The 27,718-nt window shown below is 47.9% G+C and overlaps 11 protein-coding genes across 11 annotated transcripts; 7 read left to right on the top strand and 4 right to left on the bottom strand.

The window, feature by feature from the left end:
* Window positions 1–24: 24 nt before the first annotated feature.
* Window positions 25–950, bottom strand: BHQ10_007943 (uncharacterized protein; the record flags this gene model as incomplete). The annotated part of the gene is made up of 2 exons (XM_040880694.1): window positions 25–732; window positions 825–950. The coding sequence occupies 2 exons, from the start codon at window positions 948–950 to the stop codon at window positions 25–27; spliced, it is 834 nt and encodes a 277-aa protein (XP_040736446.1).
* An 879-nt stretch (window positions 951–1,829) lies between these two features.
* Window positions 1,830–6,510, top strand: BHQ10_007942 (uncharacterized protein; the record flags this gene model as incomplete). The annotated part of the gene is made up of 3 exons (XM_040880693.1): window positions 1,830–1,901; window positions 1,968–2,652; window positions 2,708–6,510. The coding sequence occupies 3 exons, from the start codon at window positions 1,830–1,832 to the stop codon at window positions 6,508–6,510; spliced, it is 4,560 nt and encodes a 1,519-aa protein (XP_040736445.1).
* Window positions 6,511–7,216: 706 nt separating this feature from the next.
* Window positions 7,217–9,944, top strand: BHQ10_007941 (uncharacterized protein; the record flags this gene model as incomplete). Its single annotated transcript, XM_040880692.1, has 3 exons — window positions 7,217–8,311; window positions 8,367–9,716; window positions 9,783–9,944. 3 exons carry the CDS (start codon window positions 7,217–7,219, stop codon window positions 9,942–9,944), a joined length of 2,607 nt encoding a protein of 868 aa, XP_040736444.1.
* A 553-nt stretch (window positions 9,945–10,497) lies between these two features.
* On the bottom strand, window positions 10,498–10,930 carry BHQ10_007940 (uncharacterized protein; the record flags this gene model as incomplete). Its single annotated transcript, XM_040880691.1, has 2 exons — window positions 10,498–10,794; window positions 10,901–10,930. 2 exons carry the CDS (start codon window positions 10,928–10,930, stop codon window positions 10,498–10,500), a joined length of 327 nt encoding a protein of 108 aa, XP_040736443.1.
* A 582-nt stretch (window positions 10,931–11,512) lies between these two features.
* Window positions 11,513–11,860, top strand: BHQ10_007939 (uncharacterized protein; the record flags this gene model as incomplete). Its single annotated transcript, XM_040880689.1, has 1 exon — window positions 11,513–11,860. The coding sequence occupies one exon, from the start codon at window positions 11,513–11,515 to the stop codon at window positions 11,858–11,860; it is 348 nt and encodes a 115-aa protein (XP_040736442.1).
* A 1,786-nt stretch (window positions 11,861–13,646) lies between these two features.
* On the top strand, window positions 13,647–15,338 carry BHQ10_007938 (uncharacterized protein; the record flags this gene model as incomplete). Its single annotated transcript, XM_040880688.1, has 1 exon — window positions 13,647–15,338. One exon carries the CDS (start codon window positions 13,647–13,649, stop codon window positions 15,336–15,338), a length of 1,692 nt encoding a protein of 563 aa, XP_040736441.1.
* A 2,592-nt stretch (window positions 15,339–17,930) lies between these two features.
* On the top strand, window positions 17,931–18,705 carry BHQ10_007937 (uncharacterized protein; the record flags this gene model as incomplete). The annotated part of the gene is made up of 2 exons (XM_040880687.1): window positions 17,931–18,135; window positions 18,191–18,705. The coding sequence occupies 2 exons, from the start codon at window positions 17,931–17,933 to the stop codon at window positions 18,703–18,705; spliced, it is 720 nt and encodes a 239-aa protein (XP_040736440.1).
* A 228-nt stretch (window positions 18,706–18,933) lies between these two features.
* On the bottom strand, window positions 18,934–20,418 carry BHQ10_007936 (uncharacterized protein; the record flags this gene model as incomplete). Its single annotated transcript, XM_040880686.1, has 3 exons — window positions 18,934–18,956; window positions 19,007–19,886; window positions 19,933–20,418. 3 exons carry the CDS (start codon window positions 20,416–20,418, stop codon window positions 18,934–18,936), a joined length of 1,389 nt encoding a protein of 462 aa, XP_040736439.1.
* A 996-nt stretch (window positions 20,419–21,414) lies between these two features.
* BHQ10_007935 (uncharacterized protein) lies at window positions 21,415–23,521 on the top strand (the record flags this gene model as incomplete). Its single annotated transcript, XM_040880685.1, has 2 exons — window positions 21,415–22,008; window positions 22,067–23,521. The coding sequence occupies 2 exons, from the start codon at window positions 21,415–21,417 to the stop codon at window positions 23,519–23,521; spliced, it is 2,049 nt and encodes a 682-aa protein (XP_040736438.1).
* Window positions 23,522–23,632: 111 nt separating this feature from the next.
* Window positions 23,633–25,343, bottom strand: BHQ10_007934 (uncharacterized protein; the record flags this gene model as incomplete). The annotated part of the gene is made up of 2 exons (XM_040880684.1): window positions 23,633–25,202; window positions 25,276–25,343. The coding sequence occupies 2 exons, from the start codon at window positions 25,341–25,343 to the stop codon at window positions 23,633–23,635; spliced, it is 1,638 nt and encodes a 545-aa protein (XP_040736437.1).
* Window positions 25,344–25,781: 438 nt separating this feature from the next.
* On the top strand, window positions 25,782–27,606 carry BHQ10_007933 (uncharacterized protein; the record flags this gene model as incomplete). The annotated part of the gene is made up of 9 exons (XM_040880683.1): window positions 25,782–25,833; window positions 25,915–26,150; window positions 26,221–26,465; window positions 26,520–26,605; window positions 26,658–26,822; window positions 26,874–26,894; window positions 26,947–27,085; window positions 27,172–27,244; window positions 27,295–27,606. The coding sequence occupies 9 exons, from the start codon at window positions 25,782–25,784 to the stop codon at window positions 27,604–27,606; spliced, it is 1,329 nt and encodes a 442-aa protein (XP_040736436.1).
* Window positions 27,607–27,718: the final 112 nt, after the last annotated feature.

Below are 27,718 nucleotides of genomic sequence, written 5' to 3'. Positions count from 1 at the left end.
CACCAAAATCGGTGTCTAACTAATCTATGAATCAACCTCCATTCTCTCAACAACATTAGAATCCTCATCTTCACCCAATTCCTGCACAGTGACATATTTCCCAATATCCTCTTTCTTGATTACCTTCTCCTTAAGCCAAGACGTAGTGCCCCGCGGGAACTTGTAATCACGAGCCTTCTGGCCACGCTCATTAGGCTTAATGTAGTTCCTCAACAACTGCGTGGGCTGATCCTTCTCAATCACGCAAACGTCAACATTGCTACCGGATCCCAAATCATTGAAGATACCAGCCAGAATGGCCTCGGAGCAGATAGCGATGGCGCCGTCCTTGTCTAGGTTGGGTTTCCACATTGACTCGAATACGGACATGGCAGCGAGCGAACCAGAGCCCATAGTCACGTAGGGCAGTTTGTCGGTTGAACCGTGAGCATGCACGGTGAAGAGATGTGTGCCGGTGGGATCGACCCCCGCAACGACGAGATAGGCGCCGATGTGTCCCTGATATCTGAAAAGGTGTTGCTTGAGCATGGTCATGCAAGTGGCGACGCGGGGTGGTCGGCCAGTCGACAGCGAGTGTAGTTCAACGTTGGAGCTGATGAGGGCCGTTGTGAATTCGGTATCGGCTGCTGTTCCTGCACCGGCACACCAGATCTGGGGGGAGATGAAATGGAGCTTTTCGCAGTTTTTATCGGCGACTATGGGGCCGCTGGTGGCTCGTGTATCTGCTGCAATCTATATGGAGTCATGATGAGTTAGATCAAGGTTGATAAAGAAAGGTAGCTGTTGCAACACTGCCACGGGAGCCGTCATGGATCTCGACTTACCACTACACCTTTATCGTATATACATCCAACGATGGTTGTACCCGTACTGGTAGCTTTGGGTAATGGAGCGCCTCTAGCGTGTAGCGCCGCGTTGCGGTTGTAGTTCGAAAAGTCGAAGCCTGGCATATTGACGGATAAGCAGGCAGCTCAGCGGCCAGATGCAATCGAAGCTCGGAGGATGTTGGCTTGCTGCACGATAGAGGGTCGATGATCGAAGGCGAGAGCTTCAGAAAGCTTCCAGCCTGAAAAAGCGATGATTATCGAAGTAGTAGGAAGCTTGAAGTGGAAGTGGTGAAGCTGATGGTGATGGTTGAATGAGATGAGCGCGAGACGGAGAACTGCGTGACGAAGCTCTGGGAGGTAACTAGCCTTGCCAAGCTCAACGGACACCTTAGAAGTCAGGCTAACTAAATATTTGTTAGAGCCTCAGAAGTCAGGCATTTACGACGCTCCAGTGCATCTTACACTATTCTGGAGCATGCCTATTATGAGGTGTAATTAGGATTATTGGAAGAATAATAATACTATGTATAAGTAGTGCTCACACAATATCTCTTTTCAGCTAACATTTCTCGTATGTGTTGTTTGTGCCTGAAATACAAGGCACCAACTATCAGGCGGCAAACACGTCGAGCTCTGGCCTGAATCGCGGTAGCTCTCTCTAGACTCAGCATCACATTCGTCCTCAAACATATTTGCGCCACTTGTGTAAGGCAGCGCTTTGAGCTGTTCTTCCTATTTCGAAGGGCATCTCATTCCTCGCATAATTCAGCTCTCTGACCTCCGTTTCTTTGAGCTTCGCTCCGCTTTCCTCCATCAGAGGGAAGGTCAACAAACATTTTCGATCGTACCTTGCAGCTGTTCAACCGGAGTCCTCAACCACTCCGTAGTCGCTCTTTTTCGTCGCCTCCTCGAAGCTGGTCATCTCCCAATGTTCCAAAGCGCATTTTCTCTCTAGGTGAAAACAACAGACGCCCTGTCACTGCAGATCTATCGAAGCTCAAAATGTCGTTCGGTTCTGGTGGTGGCGCMCCTGCCGCAGAAACAGGGCCTGAGCTACCTGAGGTCGACACTGCTGTATGTTTTATGCGCTTTGAAATGGAGCTTAGAAAACATGTCACTAATATATTATTCTCTTTTCAGGAAGTAGGATTCCTTGGGCTCGATAAAGATTACAATATCCAATTTCTTCCTACACCATGGCCCGAAGACGCCCTTCCCGCACCAACGAGCTCTTTGTTGGCGATTTCGAACTCGCAAGGCTTAGTGGTTGGAGGCGGTCCAGAGGGTCTGGTATTAGCAACGACGAAATCGATTCGCGATGCTATTTCTACCAAGGCAGAATCCGGACCCAAAACAAAACCATTCAAACCCCAGGCGCATATTTCTCTACCTAGCCGTCCGACACATATCGCATTCTGTGCTGCGGATAGTGCATTAGCCGTGGCTATGGAATCGCAAAACCAGCTACTTATTTATGACGCTACGAGTCTCGGAAACGGCAACCCTCAACCTCAAATCTCCATTGGTACTAATGGTCCGCTTCGCTCTTTAGCCGCTAATCCTTCACCAGAAAGCGATCTCTCTTCCTATGTCGCCTTGATCACGGCAAATGGCGATCTTCTACTTGCAGATTTGAAAGCAGGCTCTTTAGTCAATGGTCAATCAGGCCCCGTCTTTAGGGAGGGGGTTGCTTCTGTTACATGGAGCAACAAGGGAAAGCAGATGGCTGCTGGTCTGGTAGACGGCAGCTGTGTTCAATTAGACCCTAAAGGTTTGGTGAAAGCCGAGGTGCCTCGACCGCCAGCGCTTGAGGGCAACAAACATGGTGAGTGTGTTCATTACAACTTGTTACTTGATTCTTTAAATGCTAATATACTTAGTATCGTCCATATCGTGGCTGGAAAACGATCTATTTTTTGTGGTTTATACACCCAATGAAGTGGAAGATGATGCGGGTATGATCCCAGACTCGGACTACTATATCGTTGAGCGCCGTAAACAGCAACCTTTTTTGTACCGACAGTTGCCCCTGATATGTGCGCCATTCGGTCTCAAGAGGAGCCCGGCATATCATTTCACAGCTCGGCTTAGCAACTATAATCCCGACTTGAAGGATGCACTGATAATTTCCTCGACTGCTTCGACCGATATTGGATTAGCTACAAGGGTTACAACACCATTCAAAGAAGCCGATGCTACAAGCACAAATGTCTTCACTACGACGACTATCATGGAAGAGACCAGGAGAGCAACACTGCCTTTGAATGCAGAATCCGGGGAGACTTCTACTATTGGCCTTGTCCTTGACTTGACGGGCACGGAGACAGTATCCTATGACGTGGAAAAAGAAACCAAGACCCCTCTTCCCAATATTATGGTCCTTACAAATGAGGGCGTTCTTTCATCATGGTGGTTCCTTCACTTGAAAGCGATTGAGGCTGGGTTGCCGTATAGCGCCGCTGCGGCGGCAAGCACCATCACACAACAGTCTCTAGCCCAAGCTCCTCCATCCACTCCTGCTCCTGCCTTAGCACCTACGCGGGAGACCCAGTCATCATTCGGAAAACCGGCCTTTGGCCAACCAACCGCCTTTGGTCAAACTAGCTTTGGTACACCGCAGTCTCAGCCCAGTGCATTTGGAAAGCCTTCGATGCCATCGACAACCCCTGCTTTTGGCTCGACATCCAAATTAGGGGCTTCTCAGCAGCCTGCATTTGGCGCACCATCAAGCATTGGCGGAGGAACGAGCCTCGGATCGACAACACCGAATAAACCTGCCTTTGGAAGTCCCGGGACTCTGGGACAACGTGGATCCTCATTCGGTCAACCTGGCCTTGGCCTTGCGGCAAACTCGAAGCCAGCATTTGGCCAGACGGGCAGTCTAGGGGGCAAAGGATTTGGTGGTTTCGTATCGGCCAGTTCGGGTCAGTCAAGTTTCAACACAGGAGCCACTGCGGCTGGAGGAGGTTTTAGCAATTTCGCTACGAGCGGAGGATTTGGATCCGTCATCTCATCACAACCTACCGAGAGCCCCTTCGGAAAACCTGCAGCGGAAAGTCCCTTTGGAAAACCTGCAGCGGAAAGTCCCTTTGGAAAGCCAGCAACGGATAGTCCTTTTGGAAAGCCAGCAACGGATAGTCCTTTTGGAAAGCCAGCAACAGATAGTCCTTTTGGAAAGCCAGCAACAGATAGTCCTTTTGGAAAGCCAGCACAGTCAACATTTGGAAAACCTAGTACACAATCTGCTTTTGGAACTACACAGACTATTGACGAGTCCAGGTCACCTTTCGGCCTTTCCAAAGGAGGCTTCAATATAGGGTCCACTTTCAAAGCAGATACCAAATCAGCCGCAGATAACGAGCCGGAGTTCGGAAAGCCATCAAAGGCCGGGGCATTTTCGCTGGGTTCATCATTCGGCAATCTCCTTGACGATGGTGCTAAGAAGGCTAGTCCTCCAACAGAATCTATGGATGATTTAGAAGACGCATCTACAACACCAGCGCGCGAGCAGCAACCCACAAGCCTGTTTGGAAAGCCCTCAACATTCGGTACACCGCAGGGCTCAATGAAGAGCCCTCCCAAGACCTCCGGCCTTTTCGGCACTCAGACTCCTAGCCAGCCAACAACATTGTTTGGAAGCACTTCAACAGCTACGCCACTTAGTCCATTATCTTCTCTGTCGGAGAAGACAGTAGTACCCACTCTTAGCTTAGAGAGGGAAAAGAGCGTCGAAACGCCGCTACCTCCCGATGCCACGAGCCGAGCCGCCTACGGACCCGGAGATACATCAGCTTCGTCGAATGTTTCTAAAAGTTCATATGATGATGCGCCTTTGCCCCCCGATTTCTTAGGAAAGCCAAAGAATTCAGCTGAGCCGGAAGCTGCACCTTTACCCCCGGATTTCTTATCTGGTCCCAAAATAGCCGACCGCGAACCAGTGGAGGAAGAAGAGGCACCTCTACCTCCCGACTTCCTCCACAAGCTGAAGGAAACGAAGAAACCTGCAGCTGAATTTCCTTTGCCTGTCAAAGAAGAATCTATTTCGCTCCCACCTGAGTCAGACGGTTCGGATGGAGACTTTGAAGATAGTGGAGAGGAAATCACTCATGATATTTCCCCGCCAAATGAGCCTGTAGAGTCGGAGCATGCTAGTTTCAAAATATCGCCTGAGAGCTCTTATGGTGGAACTTCTCGCAAGGAGCCCACCGGGGGTCTGTTCACAAAAGTCACTATTCCAGACACACAGTCTCGAGCACAACCATCAAGGCCTTTATTCGGCGAAATATCGCAGCCAAATATTCCCCCTCCGAAACCACGAGCTGCTCCCAAAAGCCCTCGGTCACCCAGTCCAGTTCGGCCGGGTGCAAGGAGAGGCCACCTTCGTCCAGAACAATTCCGTTCGACAAGCGCGCCCGTTGTTCCTGGATCGATGTTCGGGTTCAAACCGACTCCGTCGAAGCATCCGCCATCGCGATTTGAAGAGCCTCTCAACCAAAGCGATCTTATCGAAGAGGAAGAATCCAAAGCAGCTGCAGCTGAGAGCAAACGGCTTGCTTCCGAGGCCGAGCATTTGTCGTCAGATGATGAAGACTCATTAAGACGCGCAGAATTAGAACAGCCTCTTTCTCCCACTCCAACATTGGATCCTTTTGTTCCACGACAGGAGTACAGCGGAGAACACTTTAAGCCTGGAGTCCCAGGTCAGATTGAGAGGCTTTATCGTGACATCAACTCAATGGTTGATACACTAGGTCTGAATTCGCGATCCATTGCCTCTTATATCTTGCACGAGGAAGAGAATCGTTCCGCCGATGTCAGCGAATCGCAACAGATTTTGTTTAGTGATACGCCGACGAAAATTCTAGACCAGGAGATTTCAATTTCTGACATTGAGAATGTTGATGGGCTTCTGGAATTCCTCGCAGCTCGTCTGGAGGAACAACAGTTGAGCGATGTACAAGAAAAGATCAACGAATGCCAACGACTTCTCAGTCACGATATTTTCAACCTTCGTGACCAGTGTGCGTATATTCAAAAGACCCTTGATTCATACACCGATACGGTATCCATTCGGGGTCAGCCTCTATCGGCGGAACAAGCAAGTCTACAACAAGATTTGAGGAAGGCATCCACCACTATCCAATCTCAGTTGACAGAATTAGAGCAAGGTATCTCACTGTTGAGGGCTAGGATTGCCGATTCTTCCAGTGCAAATAGATCTATGTCCGGGCGACCGGTTACCAAGAAACCCACGGTTGAAGCGGTCACGTCGACTATTGCTACGATGATGAATATGGCCGAGAGCAAAAGCAGCGATATTGATGTTCTAGAAGCACAAATGAAGAAGCTTGGGATTGAGCTCCGAGCCTCTGCTAGTCGCGAAGGCACTCCTGTCTCCACACCCGTGAAGAAAACCGGCTTCCGAGTCCCCGTCAGCCCGGAGTCAGAAGGAGGACGCAGCCCCTATGGAACTCCTCTCTCTGCTAGCAGATTCCAGACCAGCATGAATGGTTCGGCTCGGCACAGTCGGCTTCGCAGCGTTAATTTCCAATTGGATCCTGTTTCGAGGCAAGATAGCGATGAATGGAAGGCACGAACCCAGCGGCGAAAGGAAGTTTCTGATAATCTCAAAAAGGCGTTCGGCGAAAGAAAAGTCAAAGTGCGAACTATGGATGATGAGTGAGATAATGACTGTATTACATAGCTGATTCAGATGAGATGAATGCATACATTAGTTGACTATAAACTTATCCTAAGAGACCACATTGCATTCTTTGTCAAAGCATTCAAAATATCTAATATCAATCGAGCTGCGACAAAAGTTGCAATAAGATAAATCAGGTGACAAGATGATAAGATAAGATAGGCTTTGACTTCATTCCCCTTTGGACCTAGCGCGTGTTATGGTTTCCTCGAAGTCTTGCAGCCACACAAGCCTGACTTCTGTATTCATCATGAACTTTGAAGGTTGCGTCTGACCTCTTAAAAAGCTTCACAACGCGATCCAAAGTACCTCAAATTGTCGGTCGACTTGTTATCATTACTGGCCGGAATGGCTCAAACAAAAATTTGATCGCTGCCGGTAGGTACAGCGATTCTTCGGTTCAGGTGCCACAGCCGAGGCTCATTGATAAAGACGCCTAGAACGAACGATTTCGGACATCTAGCTACTAAATTTCCCGAGAAACGACGACATTCTACCGAAAGAGACGACTTTTGAGAAAAGATTCTTATCATATTTCTTTTTAGCTGCTTCTTAGCTCAACTAGGCTAGGATCTTGCTTATTCTGCCCCGCTTTTATGGTTGCGGCCGTAAGGCTATAATCCACAAGCCCTCGACTAACAACATACTATATACATGCGCATTGATCCACACGCAAGCTGAGAGAATGAACAGCTTCGACGAAACTCGGCCGACGAGCCAGGGAAGTCCCGATGACGCCCAGAAGGCAGCAGCCAGTCTTGACGCTCATGCTTCACGTATTCGACGCCGCAATAGGATGATTACATCTTGTCTGGAATGTCGACGACGAAAGCTCAAATGTGATCGACTCCACCCATGTACTAACTGTGCTAAGGGGAAACGTGACTGCGTCTTCCTCGCTCCTTCACTTGACTCTGCGACTCGGTTAAAACTGGCGGAACTCAAGGAACGTATGGGTACGCTAGAACGTTCCCTTGAAAAGGAGGTTTCGAAGCCATCTCAGATCGCGGAAGGTGATTTACTTGTTGGCTCGAGACCTTCAGCGTCGGAATCACCTGCACCGATTTCAGAAGACGAATTTCTTTTACAACCCACGCGTTTAGCCTTGATGGACGCCATGTATGAAGATGAAGCCGACGACGTCATGGTCGACTTGGGTGTTCAAGTAGGAAACATGCGGGTCACCGATCGTTTGGGAGGTTTCGTACGTCCGAGGCTGGCAGAAGAAATCGCTGCTGCAATGCAGCTAGAGGAGCAGCAAGATCCGGCGAAGCGTGATATCCCGGTAGATGATGGCAACGAAGTGTTAAGATTGCTCGAACTTGCAAATCAAGGAGTCCAACTCCCATTCTTGGATCCGGGTCCATCATTCATCGCCCCTCGCTCTGATATGTTGCTTGGATCGAGCTTGCAAGAGTACACTTTGCTTGATCTGTTGCCTTCCAAAACGGTGGCAGATAAGCTTCTCCAACAGTATTGGGAAGCTTGCCATCCAGTTGCGAGGATTGTCCACCGCCAGTCACTTGAAGCGAGATATAGGCTTCTATGGGATAATATTGCTCGTGGTATCGAACCGACTCCGTCCGTTCAAGCTATTATATTCGCGACACTGTTTACCGCAGCCGTCAGCATGACCGCCGAGGATGTATTGACTTCGTTTGGTGTGGATCAACGTAGCCTTATCGAACGGTTTCAACTCGGAACAGAGTCCGCTCTTGGGAAAGCCCACTTTTTGCGCTCCACTAAAATTGAAACATTACAGGCTTTTGTCATGTACCTGGTCAGCTGTTCTGCCCTCATGTTCTTCTGTGCTATATCTAACCAATCATGCACAGATTCCGATGTGCCGTGAGACAATTTCTAGAGCGCATTCCGCTCTGGTTGGAACGGCAATTAGACTCGCTGAGTGCATGGGCCTACATCGTGATCCTTCCGAATACAATTACGGCCCAGTCGAAACACACATACGCCGCCTGATTTGGTATCAACTATGCTTCCTTGACCTTCGTACTGCGGAAGTTCAGGGGCCCCGTGTGGCAATTCGCAGCGAAGACTTTTCTACAAAATTCCCCCTGAATATCAACGATGCGGATCTCATAGCTGGCAGAATAGAGGAGTCCAGGGAGTGGACAGACATGACTTTTGCGTGCTTACGTTTTGAATCTCAAGAGCTTATTCGTGAGACATTCGTCGACAGAATTCGTCTCGAACAGAAAACATTGAGTGTCACCGGCGCTATAGGAAAGGTGGAAACAGCTCGCAGACACATGTACGAGAAATACGGCCCCATCTTCAACAGACCAAACCTCACGCCCGTTCAATACGCTGCATCTGTGACCCTGTCTTTCATGATGCATCGGCTACATATCATACTACTGAATAAGTTCTATAACAGCTGGCAGGCAAAAATGCCGGACCGTTTGGTTCAGTTGATTATCAATACTGGCGCTCAACAGCTAGAGGATGCCGTGACTCTTGAGACATCTCCAGATTTGCGACCGTGGATATGGTATAGTCGTGCCTATCATAACTTTCATACGGCTTTCTTGCTCCTAGTTGACGTTACAACTCACCCTCTTCGCCGTGAAGCGGATCGAATTTGGAGATGCTTGGACTACGTGTACGAGATAAAGGATGACTATCCACAACAAAACCTGACCAGAGGACAAATTATAGAGCATCGGCGCAAAAAGTCTCATATGATCATGTGTCAATTCCGTGATCGAATGCGAGTTTATCAGGCGTTAAGAAAGATCAAAACTTCTGCAGATGTCGATGAGATAGTGTTGACTAAATCTATATCTGCATCTCCTATACCGTCTGACTCGGTAGCGGAAAGTGTTGATGCAATGGTCAGTTTCAAGATGGAACCTCTCACCTTGCTGCCCAGTGAAGCCTCTCAGAAAAAGGCCCGTGCGCTCGTGTCTCAGTCTTCATATTCTTCTCAATACCAAAACGTCGGGAATATCATTACGCCAGAGCCTCAACCTAAAAGCCAGGACTATGCACCAGCCCAGTTCGGATCACAAATGCCTTCAGGTCTGGGAGGTTTCTCTGGTTTCGATACCCTGCATTCTTCGTGGCTACCCACTACCCCAGACGTGTCTGCTGGAGCAGCTACCCAACCCAATTGGAGGATCTCTCCTCCCAGTTCCGAAGATCTACCGATGCCTGAAGTTGATTGGGTAAGTCTTATTCCTTCCACTTTACACTTTCATTCCAACATTTGGATGCTCATTTCCGCTGTCTAGACCGAATGGGACAAGATGTTTCCGCCTCACCTGAATGATGGAAACCTCGATTTCCCACCACAGACATTATCGGTAACTATGCAATATGAAATGGATCCGAATACAGCTTCTATGAGTTCATATTCATCATTCAATTCGAATTACTTCGGGCCTCGGCAATAACGACTTTTATCTTATAGAATGTATATACCCTATCGTATAAGGTCCAATTGTCACACTTTATTGCTTGGATCTGCAACAATTTTCCACAAGGGACTGGTCCACACTTACTTTGTATATATTTGCTAGGGTAAAGACAAGATCTAACAGTAGCTTCTTGTTCATAAATGGCAATTATAATTGATTTCTCAGTGGTGCCCACTTAACCCTCCGACAATCTTCTAATATCTCGATGTCGTCTTGTTGAGTCATGTACGTACATACCATCTCTTCTTTGTCCACGACGTGCATTTTGACTCGAGTTGAGTGGGACGGGTTTGATTGCAGATCTGACCCACCACGTATCCACTCCATAGGATCTCTGGAGCTGATTGGATTTCCATAGAAAGTACGTAGTTCAGTTGAGCTTCCATTATATATCCGTTATTGTCAGCATCCAATGTAGCCAATTTTTATCATCGAGAGTTTTAGTCGTGTGTCCACATTCCTCCCAGGTGCCGTCAAAACCTAACAAGGCGAAGCATTACGGACAAAATACCCATCGTCTTCTCCTCTACTAGAAAACCGAATTGGTAGGCACACTATCCGACATGGTATCCAAGTCGCTGCGATGAGAAGCCTTGAACTGCGGTTCTCGCGAAGAGATCATTCCGTCAACGTCAACATCATCCGGATTCGCACTGACCCGATACTGCATCAAAACGGCATCACTAGGAACCAGTTCAGCTTTCTTCCTGGATTTTCGAATACAAGTTATAATGTCTCTCGCGAAAGCTTTCATGAGTTGGTCTGGATGCGTCGCGGCATTCACAAGGACGATGATATCTTTCGAGAAAGCAGCTTCCCATTCGGACTATCCGCGTCAGTTGTGTCGGCTGTTGTATCGTTGCCAAGCACTCTCACATGTCTGCATGAATGAGATGGAGACATTTATATATTAAAAATACGCCAGATCATACCTCTAAAGTCACTGGAGGGTTGGGCCACATTTTATAGGATATAGAAGGATTGTCTGTCAACTGGTGCTATGTCTAAGACACTTGTAACTCATACCTTAGGCAACCTCAGCCTCAGCCTCAGCATCAATATACATCTAGTACCATAGACAATGTGCTATGGTATCGACAATTAAGCACGCACTTCAATAAGATATTCAGAATTGAGGTTTGATATACTTCTCCATATACTAAGAGGAGATTTATGCCTGAGGTGTCCAGCATGAACATGTGATCTGTCAAGCCCTATGTCTGCCGACACACCTTAAGGATAAGGACCATGCCAGGAAATGATAATGGTCTGTCGCCATTCCTTCACCATACCCTTTGCAATGTGAATCCTAAAGATGCTGGATATTACGAGTTCAAGGAAAGTGTATGTGCGGTGCGAGATGACTTGCGGAGCAAATGAGCAACAAATATGTAGGGTTACGACCTATCAGCATATGCAATGATAAATCTATTTGATATTGTGCAACTGCAAGCGTGCAACACTCGTGCAACACTCGTGCAACACTCGTAGCAACAAAATCCGTGCCTGAACGATGCCTATATGACTATTCTCAATTAGTCACCATGGGAGAGTCGATATCTCTCCTATTGGTCATGATGAGCCCATACACATATCTCTCTGACTCCTTTTATCCGAAATTAAGCAATTTGCTTGATAGCATTCTCCAAGGCCCTAACATTTGCGCCTCGAATGCGATCCGGAAGCTGCTTGCCATTTTTGAACAAGATAAATGTCGGCATGGCAGTTACACCAAGATCCCGCGCGATCTGCTGCTGCTTATCAACGTCTACCTGGAGAAAGCGCACATTTGTATAGGTTTCGCTGAATTCGCCGACTTTGGGAGCAATAGCTTTGCAAGGACCGCACCATGTGGCGAAGAAGTCGACAACAACGGGACCGGAGGCGGTTAACTCTTTGAAGGCTTGTTGACTAGATGAATACCACAAGTAATTAGTAATTCGTCCAGGTAATTGCTCGTGCTTGAGGTAGGATGGTGTATTCACCTCTCAACATTGATCACTTTGCCATGTAGAGTGGCAGGGCTGCTGCTTGAGCTGCTAGCTCGAGCGACCGAAATGACTATGAAAGATATTGTGAGTGGGTATTAATCATTCTAATGGTTTGAACTCACCAATGTATGCTATCAAGATGATTAGTGGCCAAGAAAACTCCATGGTTTCGTCTTTGGTCAGAGCACAAGAAGATATTATCTACGTGGTGAATAATCGAGAAATGAGACGTTGCCGGTGCGGCGGTTGGCATCCGGAGCATAAGTCACGTGTGTAACAGCGTAACAGCGTGTTTGCTTCGGATCTCTGGTCTCTCCAGACACATTTGTATTTTACGACGTTCAGATCTGGGTTATTTCGAATTACACATACATCAACAGTTCCTGGTCACTATGCGGATTTGCTTTCCATTTCGTACTTAGGGCTCGACGGAGTCGATTCAACGAAGCACTCATCAGATATTTCAGCACATTGAGCTCTACTTACGATAGGACGAGACCCTCAATCCTAAATGCCATATGGATATGCGCACTTCACACAGCAAATACTTCCGCGCAGCTATATATGGGTAAGATATTAAAGCAATGGATGTGCTTGATTGTGCAAGTTTCACAGCTTTGGCAATAGGATAGATCAATATACATCATTTATATGTAAATTAAGGCCGAATCGGAATATCCCCATGGGTGTAAACTGGGACAATTTCGTGCCTGCACAAGTGGCTTTGATGAAACATTGAGTTGTAGATTTCAAGGTACAAGGCCTCTTTTACAGCATTTCGCCGCGAGATCATGAAGGGAACTTAGGCATCAAGAAGCCAACTCAACTGGTTTAGAAAGAGAGTACGTACGTACGTATTTTCAATCCAATGGGTTATCAGATCTAAAAAGTAGTCGTTCAAAGATCGACAAAGGTTAATTTCCCCAGTTTCAACGAGCATACTATGTAGTAGAGTGTCCGGAAAAGGGCTTTGCCGGAGGACTAACATTTCAATCGAATAGAACTCAACAATTATAAACGTCGTGTCGATCTGATTGGCTTCTACTATATTCCAGGGAGACAGGCTGTTTGTTTATCCCTTCCATGCAAAGGGAATTATTGAAATTACTCAAGTACTACCCTAATATATGATTCTCGATCCAGTCACTTACCAACATGGGATCATAGTTATTAAATTGACCCCGTACTACCCAAATACTGACATTTCTCCGCAAAATACCACGGACAAGCTTCTCACTTTAACCTATTGAGGATACCTATCTCCCCGCCCGGACGAGGTCTTATCCGGACCGTTTCCCCATGTTTACTCTCGTTTCGCAGAGATTGTAAATAGTGTTTACGGTGTCACGGAACTTTCAAGGTTCTGGACAAATGGAGGTGTTATTGGACGCGCGTCTTTTAGAACTATAGGCATGCATTCGCTTAAAAACAATCAAAGATCGGTTGAGGGGGAAGCTTCAAGGTGCCAATGCGGAGGGCAATATTCCCATCGATATTATGGATCCATTGATGTCAAGGATGACGATCTGTTGATAAATAGCTCCTGCCGAGCACCTCAATATTGATAAAACTCTTCTTATTCTATCAAGCTCTTCAAACACCCCCTGTCAATACTCTTGTCATGTGAAGGAGCTTCTGACAAGCTGTCCAGAAAATGCGTCAATCATCTTGGTCTACAGGGCTTGCCATGGCCGCATCAGCGGCCGTAGCGCAAGCAGCCTCCAGTCAATCTCTTTCAAGTCTATGCAGTGTATCATACCTGCAATCGACCCTACCTTCAGCCACATCCTTCATTCAAGGAATCACGCTGGATCCCGCTTCGATCACAGCCAACCTAGTCAGCAACTCGTCCATTGCCTCTAGCAACATGTACCCAGCCGCCGTCATCGACTATTGCAATGTCACACTAGCATACTCACACAATGGCCGAGATGACCAAGTCCTCGTTGAATACTGGTTCCCTTCCCCTGAGAAGTTCAAAAACCGGTACTTGTCCACCGGGGGCGGTGGCTACGCTATCAACTCTGGTACTCAATCCCTGCCAGGAGGTGTCATGTACGGCGCTGTATCCGGTCTCACGGATGGTGGATTCGGAGGCTTCGATGTTCAAGCTGATGCTGCAATGCTGTTGGCAAATGGTACCCTCGACTACGAGACTCTGTACATGTTTGCGTACAAGGCTCACTGGGAACTGAGCAAGATTGGAAAACAGTGGACAAAGAACTTCTACGGTCTGAACAACACGAAGCTGTATTCATACTACCAGGGCTGTTCAGAGGGAGGCCGTGAGGGCTGGAGCCAAGTTCAGCGATTTGGTGATGAGTGGGATGGTGCGATTATGGGTGCGCCGGCTTTTCGATGGTCATTCCAGCAGACGCAGCATCTGTTCTCGAATGTTGTGACTCAGACATTGGGCTATTACCCCTCTGCATGTGAGCTAGAGAAGGTCAACAATGCGACCATTACTGCCTGTGATCCTCTTGATGGCAAGACTGACGGCGTGGTCTCCCGCACTGATCTCTGCGCTCTTCATTTCGACCTTTCCTCGGTGATTGGGGAGCCATACTCTTGTGCGGCTAGTTTTGGCTCTCCAGCGGCAAATGGCACAGTAACCGCTAAAGCAGTTGAAGTCGCTTCAACGATCCTTGAGGGTCTTAAGGACTCCAAGGGTCGCCAGGTTTATTTATCCTACCAACGCTCTGCCACATACTCAGATGCCACAACCGAGTACAACTCAGCAACCGGGGAATATGAAGTGTCAATTGACCAATTGGGCGGGATATTCATTGCTCTCCTTTTGGATTACAATGGTACCACGCTCGCAAATCTCGATGGAGTAACCTACGACACTCTAAAAGGATGGATGATACGGGGTATGCAGGAATACCAATCTACGCTGCAGACCAACTGGCCCGATCTTACTCCATTTCAGGAAGCGGGCGGAAAAGTGATTCATTTCCACGGTGAATCCGATTTCAGCGTCCCTACCGCATCCTCGGTCCGTTATTGGGAATCAGTCCGCAGCATCATGTATCCTGATCTCTCCTACCTAGAAGGTGCCAACGCACTCAACGACTGGTACCGGCTCTTCCTTGTGCCTGGAGCCGGCCATTGCGCTCCTGATCCTAACCAGCCTAATGGACCTTTCCCGCAGACAAACTTGCAGGTGCTCATCAATTGGGTTGAGAAGGGTGTTACACCTACCACTCTGAACGCCACGGTGTTGCAAGGTAGTAATGAGGGAAAGAATGAACAATTGTGTGCTTGGCCTTTGCGACCTCTGTGGGGTAAGACTGGCACGATGAGTTGTGTTTATGATCAGACTTCTCTCGATACGTGGCATTATGACCTTGATGCTGTCCCAATGCCAGTGTACTAGATGGAGATCCACGATTTTAGGTCTCTGGGATTGTTTTCATTCTTTCAGATATTCTATCTCAGACAATCATTGTAATTCAACTTGAAAAATGATATTTCATTTGGATACTGGACACCCTCCAAACAAACATTCTCTTCTATCACCATCCTTCTATGTAATAGTTCAAAGAATCACGTTCCCCCATTGTTATCGTACATTACATTATTCCGATATCGCTGTCTCTCCTATTCCATTGTTCGAAAACTTATCTCCGTAAGCGACGCCTTCAGCGGAATCAAGTCATCGATCCTAATATCGCGGCCGATAGAAATCCCCGCCTAGCCGTTGCAGTCTTGGGATTGTTACTGGTGTCGTCGGTGCATCAGGACTGTTGCTGAGATTTATTGCCTGATTAGCTGCATTCTCATCAAAATTTTCATCAGCATCAAAGATTTTCAAACTAACCTTGTCAAACCCTCTTTTAAACGGAAACAGAACTCAATTCGAGACTCTGATGTTCGGAATTTGAACATCTCCTCTACTGCCGCACGAAATGTGGCAACAGTGTCGACATTTATCCTGACATTGGGGTTCTCCAGATCGTAATAAAATAAGCGATGCTTGTCTTTCTCAAACTTGCTGCGGTTGGCTAAGTGGCGGGTCACATTTCCGTAGCGAAGTGTCTTGATGTCGAGATGCTCATTCATTGGTTTCGCATTAGACAGGAGTGTGACCAATATACCTGTGCGACTGTCCTCGTTCCCTTCTTCCATGAATAAATTTTCGTTATCACTGGCAAGGCTTTCGTTTGCTGGTTTGTTCTTGCTCGTTTGCGGGTGGTTTCCGGTAAAGCACTGATTTGATCATCACCCCTTGGACGCTTTATCGGAGTTTGGGGAGCCTCATGAGTTTTGAACGCCCCCAAGCACCGGATTCGAAATATGGAAGCATACGCTTCTCATGAACATGTTGACTTCATCAATCGAAAGATTCAGGGCCAACATCTGTTCGAAAGGGTACTGTTGTTTGTGTCGCCATTTTTCAAGTCGTTCATCGGACGGCAGCTTTGAAACTCGGCGGTCTAATCTTGGTCTGATGAACTCTTCTAAGGAATCCCATGCACTAAGTAGGGCATCCCACTCTCGATTTTGGGATTGAGTAAGTCTCAACAGACATCGGTTCCTCGGGAGTGTCGTTGCTTCGGATTCGCGTGAGTCTGGTTCGTGGTCTGCTTGAGACGAGGGGACAGTCTGAAGATAATAAATTGGGGCACCAATATCTTTTCGATACCTAGTCGGTAGGCTGAAAGTCCTGAATTGATCGTTCCCAGAGTCTTTGTTTGTCGTGGAATAGCAAACGCTTCTCATCATCTCATAGACTTGATTCTTGTTCAGTTTAAGAGTCGAAACTTGTTCTGCAGGAAATCCTGGTCTTCTGCTGATATCCTTAAATATCTTCTGATATGCATTGCTGCAGAGAAAATCGGGGGCTTGGTGTTGCACTATTGGATTCAGGAATTCATACAATGCGTTCCATGCATCGAGGAGATTATCCCAATCGCGATCCACTGACCGGGCGAATTCCACCAAGATTTGTTGCTTTGAAGGTATTCTCTGCATGCTGTATCAGAATAACTTCAAGTCGTAGGTTCTCTTAAATATGTTTCGCGTGTGGAGTATGAAAATGATTTTTGTGGCGTTTCAATGCCGTGAGGAGGGTTGAAAGGATAAGTTGCAGAGGAGAGTCGTAGAGAAGATATTGTGACGAGTTGACAAGAGAATGAGGAGAAGGTGAGAGAACGTGTCCTGGTGCGCTGAGGGGTCGAACGCCCGACGACATACTGAGCACAACCAACTTCGTTTGCTTTCATCTGATAATGTTTCGAGGAGCTCTGGTTAAACTCGTGTTTTGATTGGATAGTATCCATCATACTGTTGTGAGAAGCAACTGACTGGTACATCTTGAGTCATCTGTACGGACAACAATATGTGGTTCTTCAGATCTGGGGATTTTAAAGCGAAAGATCGGTTATGGCCATTAATATATCAAACCAACTGTGTGTGATCATGAAATCTCAAAGTCATGGTCGTTTGACTAGAGGATTATCAGCCCTAGCTCTGGCCCTAAATCGCATGGCGTTCCTTATCAGCGAGCTCCAGGGGATTGTCGGAATAACATTGCAAGCCCATGCTCATATGGATTTGATCAAGTTTCAATCATCAAAGGAGACTTCGAAGGTTATTCAATAGACAAAATAGTCAGAAGCCCTATTCACTATCATCTGACTGACATGTCTTAGGGTTAGCAATGGCGGTATGACATCATAACGATAACATCAACATCGAATTCGACGAAAACGAATATCACGGCTGTCTGTGTCTGTCTGAGCCACTTCTCCAGATCCTTGCAAGAATAGCAGGGATAATTAACCTACGGGAGTAGAAGGAAACGTCGGGTCTATGCATGCATTGCTACGTAATGTACCTGTTTATGCTTCCCCACTGATTACTAACAAGCACATCCCTTCCTTCAGCTGCAACCTCTACCTTCCGACTCCTACAAATCACTCACTCCATAAATCAATCAATTGATTAGTAGCCAAGAAACATCAAAATGGCAGCACCACCAAGATCACCCACATTCACAGAGTTCATCGTCTTCCGCCTGAAGCCATCCGTCAAACCCGAAGAAGGCGAGAGTAACCGCGAAGGTGAGCAACTGCTCGACTTGTTCCGGGAAACGATGCTTCAAAGCGGGCATTTGGGATCTGCCTGGGGACGAACGTTGGAGGATGAGAATATCGTTGTTTGGGTTATCGGTTGTTCCCCCCCATTCAATTTTAAGACTAGAGTAAGAGTGCTAATGGTAGAAAGAATGGGCTGACTCGAGCAACTCCACGCCCCTCTCTCGCCTCGAGCCTTTCATCGATTACACAAAAAGCGACGACCCAACGACCTTACTCACATTCTACTCCACCTTGTCCCCCTCCATCTCCGATTCAGACACCCTGACCACCAATCCTGTCACCGAACTCGTTACCTTCGCCGCACCCAGCGACATATCCCCCGACCAACACAAACAATTCAACAACGACCAAGCCGCGTTCCGAGAAGCTTTACTCACCAAAGTAACACCGGAAAGCGCAAGACCCATAACTTGGGCGAGAGGGCAGGTCGAGAGACCCACGGTGTTTGAGCATCAGGATAGTCCGTCGGGTAAGGCTTTAGTGTATTTGAATGCTGTCGGGTGGAAGAGTAGGGAGCATCATATGCAGGCTAGGGACACGAAGGTGTTTGCGGAGACGATTGAGCCGGTGCGGAAACATATTCTCACGCCTGTGAGAGGGTTGGAGATGAAGCATGTCAAGTTCCAGAAGATCGGTTTCTAACAACCTACTACAAGAAGTCCGCAAATAACGGCATGATAAAAAAATGTTCAGATTAGGAACCAAATGAGATCAAATGAATCAAATAAACGAAGAGACCGCCTCCATTTTAAATTACATAGCTAAATAGAGTGGGCAAGCAAAGGAGAAGTCGAAAAAAGAGCTTTTGATGTTGCACCCGACGACAACCCGCTAGGATATAAATGAAAAAGTAAGAAAACAAGACGGAAATTAGATACGATGCTTTTCACTTTCTGTTATCGTCGTTAGCAATGATCCTTCAACAGAGGAGAAGAGAACATACCCAGTCGTGCATACAGCATATACAATGCCATCTGGTTGCACTCTTGTGTGCCGGTAATCGTGACCAAACGCTCGTTGCTGTTTTCTTGAGGCTCGTTGATCTTGATCACACTGCCACTGAGGTGTCGAATCTCATTGATCTTGGTACCGCCCTTACCGATGATGGCGCCAACCATATCGTTGGGAATGTATATTTGCTGGGTGATGGGCTGGCTGGAAACAACGCCGGCAAGCGGCTGAGCTCCTGCGCCGCCGTGGGGCTGGGCGTGAGGAGCTCCGTACGGAGCAGGCTGGTGTGGGCCAGCACCGGCATATGGAGCACGAGCTGCACCACCGCCATAATGCAAAGGAGGCTGTGTGACCGGAGCTTGAGCAGCAGGGCCGCCATGAGGATACGGAGCACCGTAGGGACCGGGGCCGGGTCGGTTATTTTGGGGATAGTGACGTCTGGCCGCGTCGGGATGGCCGTATTGTCCGCCAGCAGGCTGAGGGACGTAGGGCACAACTTGCATACCACCAGGCACGACGCCAGCAGGACCACCGCTGCGAGTGGCGTAGGCGGAGGCAGCAGGTCCACCAAATCGCTCGGTCAATTGCTCTACAAGAGTCACGGCAACATAGTAAGTTGCAATGTGCACGGCATCAGCGACACCCAAGACAACAAGAGAGCGTTCAGTGGAGAGAGGAAGGCAGGCGTCAGAAGCATTCAAGCGCGCACCAGATGCCTCCTGGATTTCGCGAATACGGACACCACCTTTTCCGATGATTGAACCAATGAGGATATGGGGGATGAGGAGGCGGAGAGGATACGTCTTGGACTGGGCAGTGGAAGGAGCCTCAAGGGGTTCATTGTTAAGAGTTCGAATAATCAGACCAAAGGCCTTTACAGTCAGTATCAATCTGCAGATGTCAGAGAAAGAAACGTACCTTTGCAACAGCATCCTGGGGGCCGCTGACGGTTAAAATTCTCTCGACAGCACCTCGTGAGTAGTCGCTCACGGTGCACTTGGCACCAGAAAGACGACGGATTTGGGAGACATTTTCCCCACCTTTTCCAATACAAGTAGCAGCTTCCTGGCTCGAAATGACGGCGCGGATATGGATCCATGAGCTCTCGTCTTGCGGAGTCTGGTGCTGAGGCGGCTGCGACGTTGCGCGATCGGCATGCGACGCGGTCGACTGGATGGGCTGGGTGTCGATCGCAGAGCCGACATCTTTGCCATTCACTACAGAGTCACCATTGGTAGCTGAAGCGTCCTTGGCGTCGACCTCGGACTGTTTGTGATCCTCGCTGCGGACGACTTTGTCCAGAGCTGGGCGTTTGGCTTCAGGCTGGTCGTTAGGACCGGATGGCGATGAGGGATCCTCCAGGGGTCGCTTGGTAGACGGTAGGGTCGAGGGAGAGGCTGACATTCTGTTTTTTGATCGCGTCGTGTTCGCAATTCTTTTACTTAAAGGTCAAGCGAGTTCAAGCAGTGAATATCTGTTTATTCCAGTTTTCTTTTATTCAATGGATCGATTATATACACCAGGTGTCCCCAAGGAAAACTTGCTGGTGCTGGTGCTGGTGCTGGTGATGGAAGCTCGAAGAGTAGGGAAGTCTGATGTTGGTGAAGAGTAATCTCAGGCGATGGTCGGAAGGGGAATATGGATGGACTTGGCTGGTATGGTGCTGGAATCAAGACTGGAGACGAGAGGACTGAGATGATGCTGGTGCAGTGAAGGAGTCACGGAGATGGAGAGGACTAGCATATGACTGACACGGACGCAAGTGACCAAGCAGACGAGAGTGAATTTGATGAAAGATGAAAGAGAGGAGAAAAAGACACGGGGCCAGTTCCTCCAGATGCCACGGAGGTGTGAAAGAGTCGTTGATGAGAAGAGAAGAGTCTCTGAGAAGAAAGCAAGTCCGACACGGGGAAGGGAAGGGAAGGGATAAGGAAAGTTGGCGACGTGTTGCCGCACGTGATGTGCTGCCTCAGGCAGAGACTAGCTTTTGTGTGCTTCCCACAGTTTTCTGCTCACCGCCGATTAGTCCCTGTCAACATGCGACTGATCTTCATTGCGACTACCTGCTACCTCCTTGAAGCCAGCTGCGAACTAAAATCATCATTTTAGATAATGCATGGCGATGTGACCTGTCTCATTCTGAGCATACGAGTACAGGAGTTTACAGGAGTATAGACTTCTGCGCCAATCAGATGCACGTATTATTCTAGAGGGGCAAACTTGGCTGATCCACTATTGGACGATTTATTTGCGGGGATTGTAGACTCTTCAATATTTGCTATAACTATAGCAGAAAAAAGAACATAGAAGATTCACGTTCCTTGTTTGAGTGGCTAAAACACAAATCCTGATACCCGTCCAGGCCCTGTATAGACTCCTAATACAAGGAGCGACAATAAAATGGCTAAAAAGGATAAAAAGAAGTCTGCAGAGAAAAAAGAACGCAACGCCGCAAAACAACTAAAAAAAGCCGACAAGAAAGAGAAAAAGCACAAGACAAAAGGCCGAGACGTTGACAGTGATGCCGAAGACGTCGATCTGGACGCCGTGCTAGCAGCCTATGCAGAAGAGCAGGCGAAGTTTCTCAAAGTCACAGAAATCCCCTCCTCTCCACCAACTCCTCGCTCATCATCGACGATTGTCGCCTCGCCAGCTAACCGAAATGAATTACTGGTATTTGGCGGTGAGTACTTTGACGGCACTCTCGCCACGTTTTTCAATAATCTCTATGTTTATTTGATTGATCGCCGAGAGTGGCGGGAGGTCACCAGCCCCAATAGTCCGTTGCCGAGGAGTGGGCATGCGTGGTGTCGAGGTGGGAATGCCGGTGGTGTGTATCTGTTTGGTGGTGAATTTTCGTCTCCTAAGCAGGGTACTTTTTATCATTACAACGACTTTTGGCATCTGGATCCGGCCACGAGGGAATGGAGTCGTCTTGAGCCCAAGGGGAAGGGGCCGCCGGCTCGAAGTGGGCATCGAATGACATATTACAAGGTTAATCGACTCTTTACCAGTGAAGCGTATTATGAGCTATATACTAACTGGAATTTAGAACTATATCATTCTGTTTGGTGGATTTCAAGACACCTCACAGCAAACAAAATACCTCCAAGACCTCTGGATCTACGACTGTACCAAGTTCGTATGGTTCAACCCAGTCCTCCCTCCCGCATCCGGCAAGCCAGATGCTAGATCTTCATTCTCATTCTTGCCTCACGAGTCTGGCGCTGTCTTATACGGCGGCTACTCCCGCGTAAAAGCATCAACCGGTGCTGGCGGCGGCGGGAAACAAGGCAAAAGTGGTGGAGGTGGAGGTCCGCAACGAGTCACTCTCAAACCTATGGTTCACCAAGATACCTGGTTTCTCCGTATCACGCCACCCGCAGCAGATGCTCCTGCTTCCGCGGGACCAACAGTTCGCTGGGAACGACGCAAAAAGCCCGCCAACGCACCCAACCCAGCACGCGCAGGTGTCACAATGGCACACCACAAGGGACGTGGAATCATGTTTGGCGGTGTCCACGATGTGGAAATGAGTGAAGAAGGTATCGATAGTGAATTCTTCGATACCATGTTTGCATGGAATCTGGAACGAAATCGATTCTTCCCGCTTGCCTTACGTCGACCAAAGGCGCAGGGTAAGAAGCAGCAACAACAGCCCACGAAAGCGAAGGATAGGAGCAAAGCAGATGAAGAAGAACTGTTGCGTAATCTTGCAGCTTTGGAGGCAAAGCGTGGGATTCGTGCGGCGGATGCTGATGAGGATGATATGGATATCGACACTCCTGCCGACGCGGAAGATGTAGAGTCTGTTAAGCCGGCGGTTGTCAAGTTTGAGATGCCGCATCCTCGGTTTAACGCTCAATTGACTGTGCAGGATGACACGCTATTTGTGTTTGGTGGCACATTCGAGCGGGGTGATCAAGAATTTATCTTTAATGATATGTATTCCATAGATCTGGTGAAACTCGATGGCGTGAAGGAGATATTCTACAACGAACCTGCAAACTGGAACACGCAACTCGAAGCAAGCGACGACGAGGATGAGGATGAAGATGAAGACATGGACGACGACGAAGAGGATAATGAAGCTGAAGAGGGCATGTCAGTCGACACACCCTCCGAAGCACCCACCGAACTTACAGTCCCCTCCGTCACACGAGAAATGCAAAATCTCGAAGTCGAAGAGACAGAAGGCGAGCCCGAGACCAAAGATGACAGACCACAACCACGACCATTCGAGACTCTGCGAGACTTCTTTGCGCGCACAAGTACGGAGTGGCAGAATTATTTGCTGGATAAACTGAAGCAGAGAGGAGGAGATCCAGCAGAAAAAACGGTGAAAGAGCTGAGAAAAGAGGCGTTTGATCTTGCGGAAGAGAAGTGGTGGGATAGTCGGGAGGAAATTATGGCGCTCGAGGATGAGCAGGAGGCTGCTGGTATTGGAGAGGTTGTTAGTATGACGGATAGAGCTGAGACGACTGGAGGAGCTGGACGGCGCAGGTAGTTTGCGATTAGTCTGCCAGTTCATGTACAAGACTTGCATGTATGCGAACAAAAGTTAAATGCATCCTTGGGGTTTTTGAGAATTTATAGCATTAATCTTATATATTGATATCTATTTACCATTCGATGCAACCTTCTCAAGCACATCAGTGACAAGCGCAAAATCTCTCAACACATTAGCCCTCCAATTCGAAATTGCAATACGACACGCCGGTTTCCCTTCCCAGGACGTACCCGACACAAACATTTTCGAAGTCGCATTGATCTTCTTGGTCAACTGCTGATTCAGTTGCTCATCGTTTGCGCGGAACAGCACAATCATGAATGTTTGAGCGCAGAGGTCATCTTCACTTGCAGCAAGGGGCAAGGGTGTGTATGCAGGATGATCGTATAACCAGCCTGCTATCATGCGTGCAAGGCGGATTTGTGTCTCAAGGATAGTCTTGAAGCCGTTCTTTCCGTATGCCATTAACGAAGCATAAACGGGTAGTGCTCTTAGGCGTCGCGAGTTTTCCAGACCAATGTTTAACGGTGATGGAACCTGGGAACCACCGCTAGCCGCTGAGTTGAGATATACCGCATTTGCGTTACGGAAGACATCCTGTGAAATTGCGCTCGACGAATAGCGACATAAGAATATACCGCAGTCATAAGGGACGTTGAGAAATTTATGAGCATCTCCTGTTATTGAGTCTGCAAGTTCCATGCCTTCACTGCCCCGTGTGATGGCTGCGTAGTCCTCTTCTGATGCATCCAGAATACGACCGAATATGCCGAATGCACCATCAACGTGAATCCATGCATCGTACTTGTCACACAATCGCCGTAACTCGCGCATTTGCTTGCCGCCATTTGTCGCGAAATGGCCTGTGTTGACTTCTCCGCAGGATATGCACACAATACTAGCTTTGTCCGTTCTTGAGAGTTCCTTTTCTAACAATTGCATGTCAATTTCAAGAGGGTTGTTGGGAGAAGTGCAAATGTTCTTCATGTTGGAACGTCCGATGCCGAGAATACCTGCTGCTTTTCCAACTGAAGAATGAGGCATTGTAGACAGAACTTGAATCCCTGTAAGGCCAGCAGCTTGCATGACTTCGAAGAGCCCGTGTTCTCCCACACTGTAGATCGGACTGCCACGTCGTTCTGCCGCTTTTCGTACAACATACTCCCTTCCGCAAGCCAACCCTAATATATTACTTCCAGTCGCCCCAGTAGTGAAGGTCCCATTGTGCCAGGTCTGTCGATTGAGTTTCAGCAGGTCGACTACAAGACCCAATGCTTTGAATTCGACATCCGTGGCAACGGAATGTTCCTCCATGTGGACTTGGACATTTTGGTCGTACACCGAAACGACATTGTCGGCTAACAGAGCGGCTGGAGKGACACCGCCAACAACAAAGCCGTAGTAATTCGGACTTAGGCTACTTGCGTTAAATGCCGGTACGATGTCATGGATCAAGTGGTCTTTCGTCCTTTCMAAGCCATATCCTCGATCAGGGAGATCGTCGAGAAGAGTCATCCGGGCTTTTGATAATGCATCTAGATCCGGTAGAACCGCAAGGCTCGGCGTTTGTAGGACGAGGTCCCATAGAGATTGGCTGAAATCATATAGTTCTTTGAAAGGCATCTCATTACTGTTCCCATTCACAATCATAGGATTGACGGGCTGCGGGGTATCGGTACTAAAATGAATGGGACGTAGTAAGTCAGACGAGACGAAACAGAATATATCGAAGAAAAAGACCAGATACTTACGAACTAGGTACCTCATGACCAGAAGGAGCAACAGTCTCCTGCTGCTCGTTTTGTCCCATTTTCTCCATGTTTTTTGGAGTCAGTTGGAGTCGAGAATAAAGTTGTGTATAACCTGCCACTGGACCCATCTATTTATACCTCGAATTGGCAAATAGGTGCGAGTAGAGTCATACTCAGGACCCAGCCAGCAGGTCAAGCAGAAACAATCTCCATTTCTAACCACTAATAATGCCTGCTAACCAGGTCCTCCGGCGAGAGTGCCGCGGGGATGGTCAGGAGGATAGAAAAGATGTTGGGTTGCTCCTCACGCCGACCCGCCCATAAAATGGGTGCCTGCGTTCTGTGGTTACCCCACACCGCAAACAAGCCTTATCAACGCATCATTTCTCCAACAATCTCCAAAACATCCTCACTAAACTGGAACAGTTGACTAAATTCCAAAGGTCATTGACATCATATCGTCTATATCCTATATACTCGCCATCTTAAGCAACACAATAGACCTCATGAATCCCGCCGGAGCAAAGCTAATCGACAGGCGGCTTCATACTGTCCCTGGTATGTAAGCCATGTGGATACTAGTTACAACACGATGATCTGGGAGGCCTCGTGGAGGTTTGCTGACTTACTATATTCCAGGCAAGCTTCGAGTGGCTGAGCTGTTTTTCGATGTCCCCTTGAATTACAGCAAACCCAACGAAGAGCGAATACGCCTCTTCGCTCGGAGCGTCCGTCGCCCTGCAATCTTTCCCGACACCGAGGCGAACGAGAAGCCTCTTCCGTGGTTTGTGTATTTGCAGGGTGGCCCGGGTTTTGGATGTCGACCACCACAGGAAGTGGGATTTGTCCCATTTGTTCTCGACAAGGGGTATCAGGTACGTAAAAAGCAATTAGTTATGGGTCAATTCCATCTTTTCGGTGTCACCGTGTTGATACACCTTCCAGATTCTGCTCCTCGACCAACGTGGAACTGGCCTAAGCTCCACAATCACCTCGCAAACTCTTGCCCGCCAAGGTAGCGCAATCAAACAGGCCGAATATCTAAAAAATTTCCGCGCAGACAATATTGTGCGCGATTGCGAGGCTATACGTAAATATTTGACCGCTACTTATTCGGAAGAGTATCAGAAATGGAGCGTTTTAGGGCAGAGTTTTGGTGGATTTTGTGCGACCACCTATTTGTCGCAGTTGTGAGTGCTCATTACGTTGCGGTCTGACTATCACTTTATACTGATTTTATATAGTCCCGAGGGTTTGCGCGAAGTCTTCTTGACTGGTGGATTGCCTCCGCTAATCAACGGACCTGACCCGATATATGAAAAGACATATCGTGAGCGGCCATTGAATATAATATCGCAACACAGAACTGACCCCATCATTAGAAAAGGTGATAGAACGGAATGAAGCGTACTATCAAAAATTCCCCGAAGATGCAGAGCGTGTCAAAAGGATCATTCAATATCTGCAGCAGAACAAGCCTCGTTTGGGAGCTGGTATGCTCACAGCAGAGAGATTCCAGCAGATCGGTATAACCTTCGGGGTTCATGGTGCGAGCTTCTCCTAATTCATATTCGATTCGTCATCGCTAATGAAAACAGGTGGTCTGGATAGCATTCATGGTGTGTGGACTTCGCTAATCTTGTGCAATTATTCTGCTTACTGAAATCTCAGATATCGTTCTGCGAATGACTCTTGAACTCGATCATTTCGGTTTCCTGACGAGGCCGACACTCTCACTACTTGAGAGCTATGGAGAGTACGATAACGCTGTCATATACGCTGTCTTGCACGAGCCTATATACTGTCAGGGGTATGGTCTCCACTCCTATAAGACTAGAAGTCAGTTCCTCATCAACCGTTCTATTGTAGAGAAGCTTCTCGCTGGTCTGCGGATAGATTGCGTGCGCAGAATCCCAAGTTCCGAGTCGAGGGCAGCACCGAACCCGAGATCTATTTCACCGGAGAAATGGTGAGTTGTATCGCGAAAACAAAGTAAACAATATGCTTATGCTTTTATAGATATACAAAGACATGTTCGACTCGTACGACGAACTAAGCGAGCTCAAAGAAGTCGCGGACATTCTCGCAACCACAGATGACTGGCCCAAGCTCTACGATGAAGCGCAACTGGCCAAAAACGAGGTCCCAGTGTATGCAGCTACTTTCGTAGATGACATGTACGTTGACTATAGCTATGCGACTGAGACAGCCAAGAAAATCAAGGGCGCAAAGCAGGTCATTACGAACACCATGTATCACAGCGCGTTGCGCGATAGAGGGGACGAAGTTATGCATCAACTGTTTTACTTGAAGGAGGATACGATTGATTAGATAGGCTACATTTTAAGTCATTTCGTCAGAAGATAGAAAGCCATTTGATCTAGCTACACAAGCAATATCGGAGCCATTCAATGAAAATACTTTCTAAGATAAAGGGAGTTGA

Source organism: Talaromyces amestolkiae, assembly GCF_001896365.1.
Source record: "Talaromyces amestolkiae strain CIB chromosome Unknown scaffold17.1, whole genome shotgun sequence".
NCBI lineage: Eukaryota > Fungi > Ascomycota > Eurotiomycetes > Eurotiales > Trichocomaceae > Talaromyces > Talaromyces amestolkiae.
Note: the sequence above shows the minus strand (reverse complement) of the source record. Positions and strands in the feature narration are given on the sequence as shown.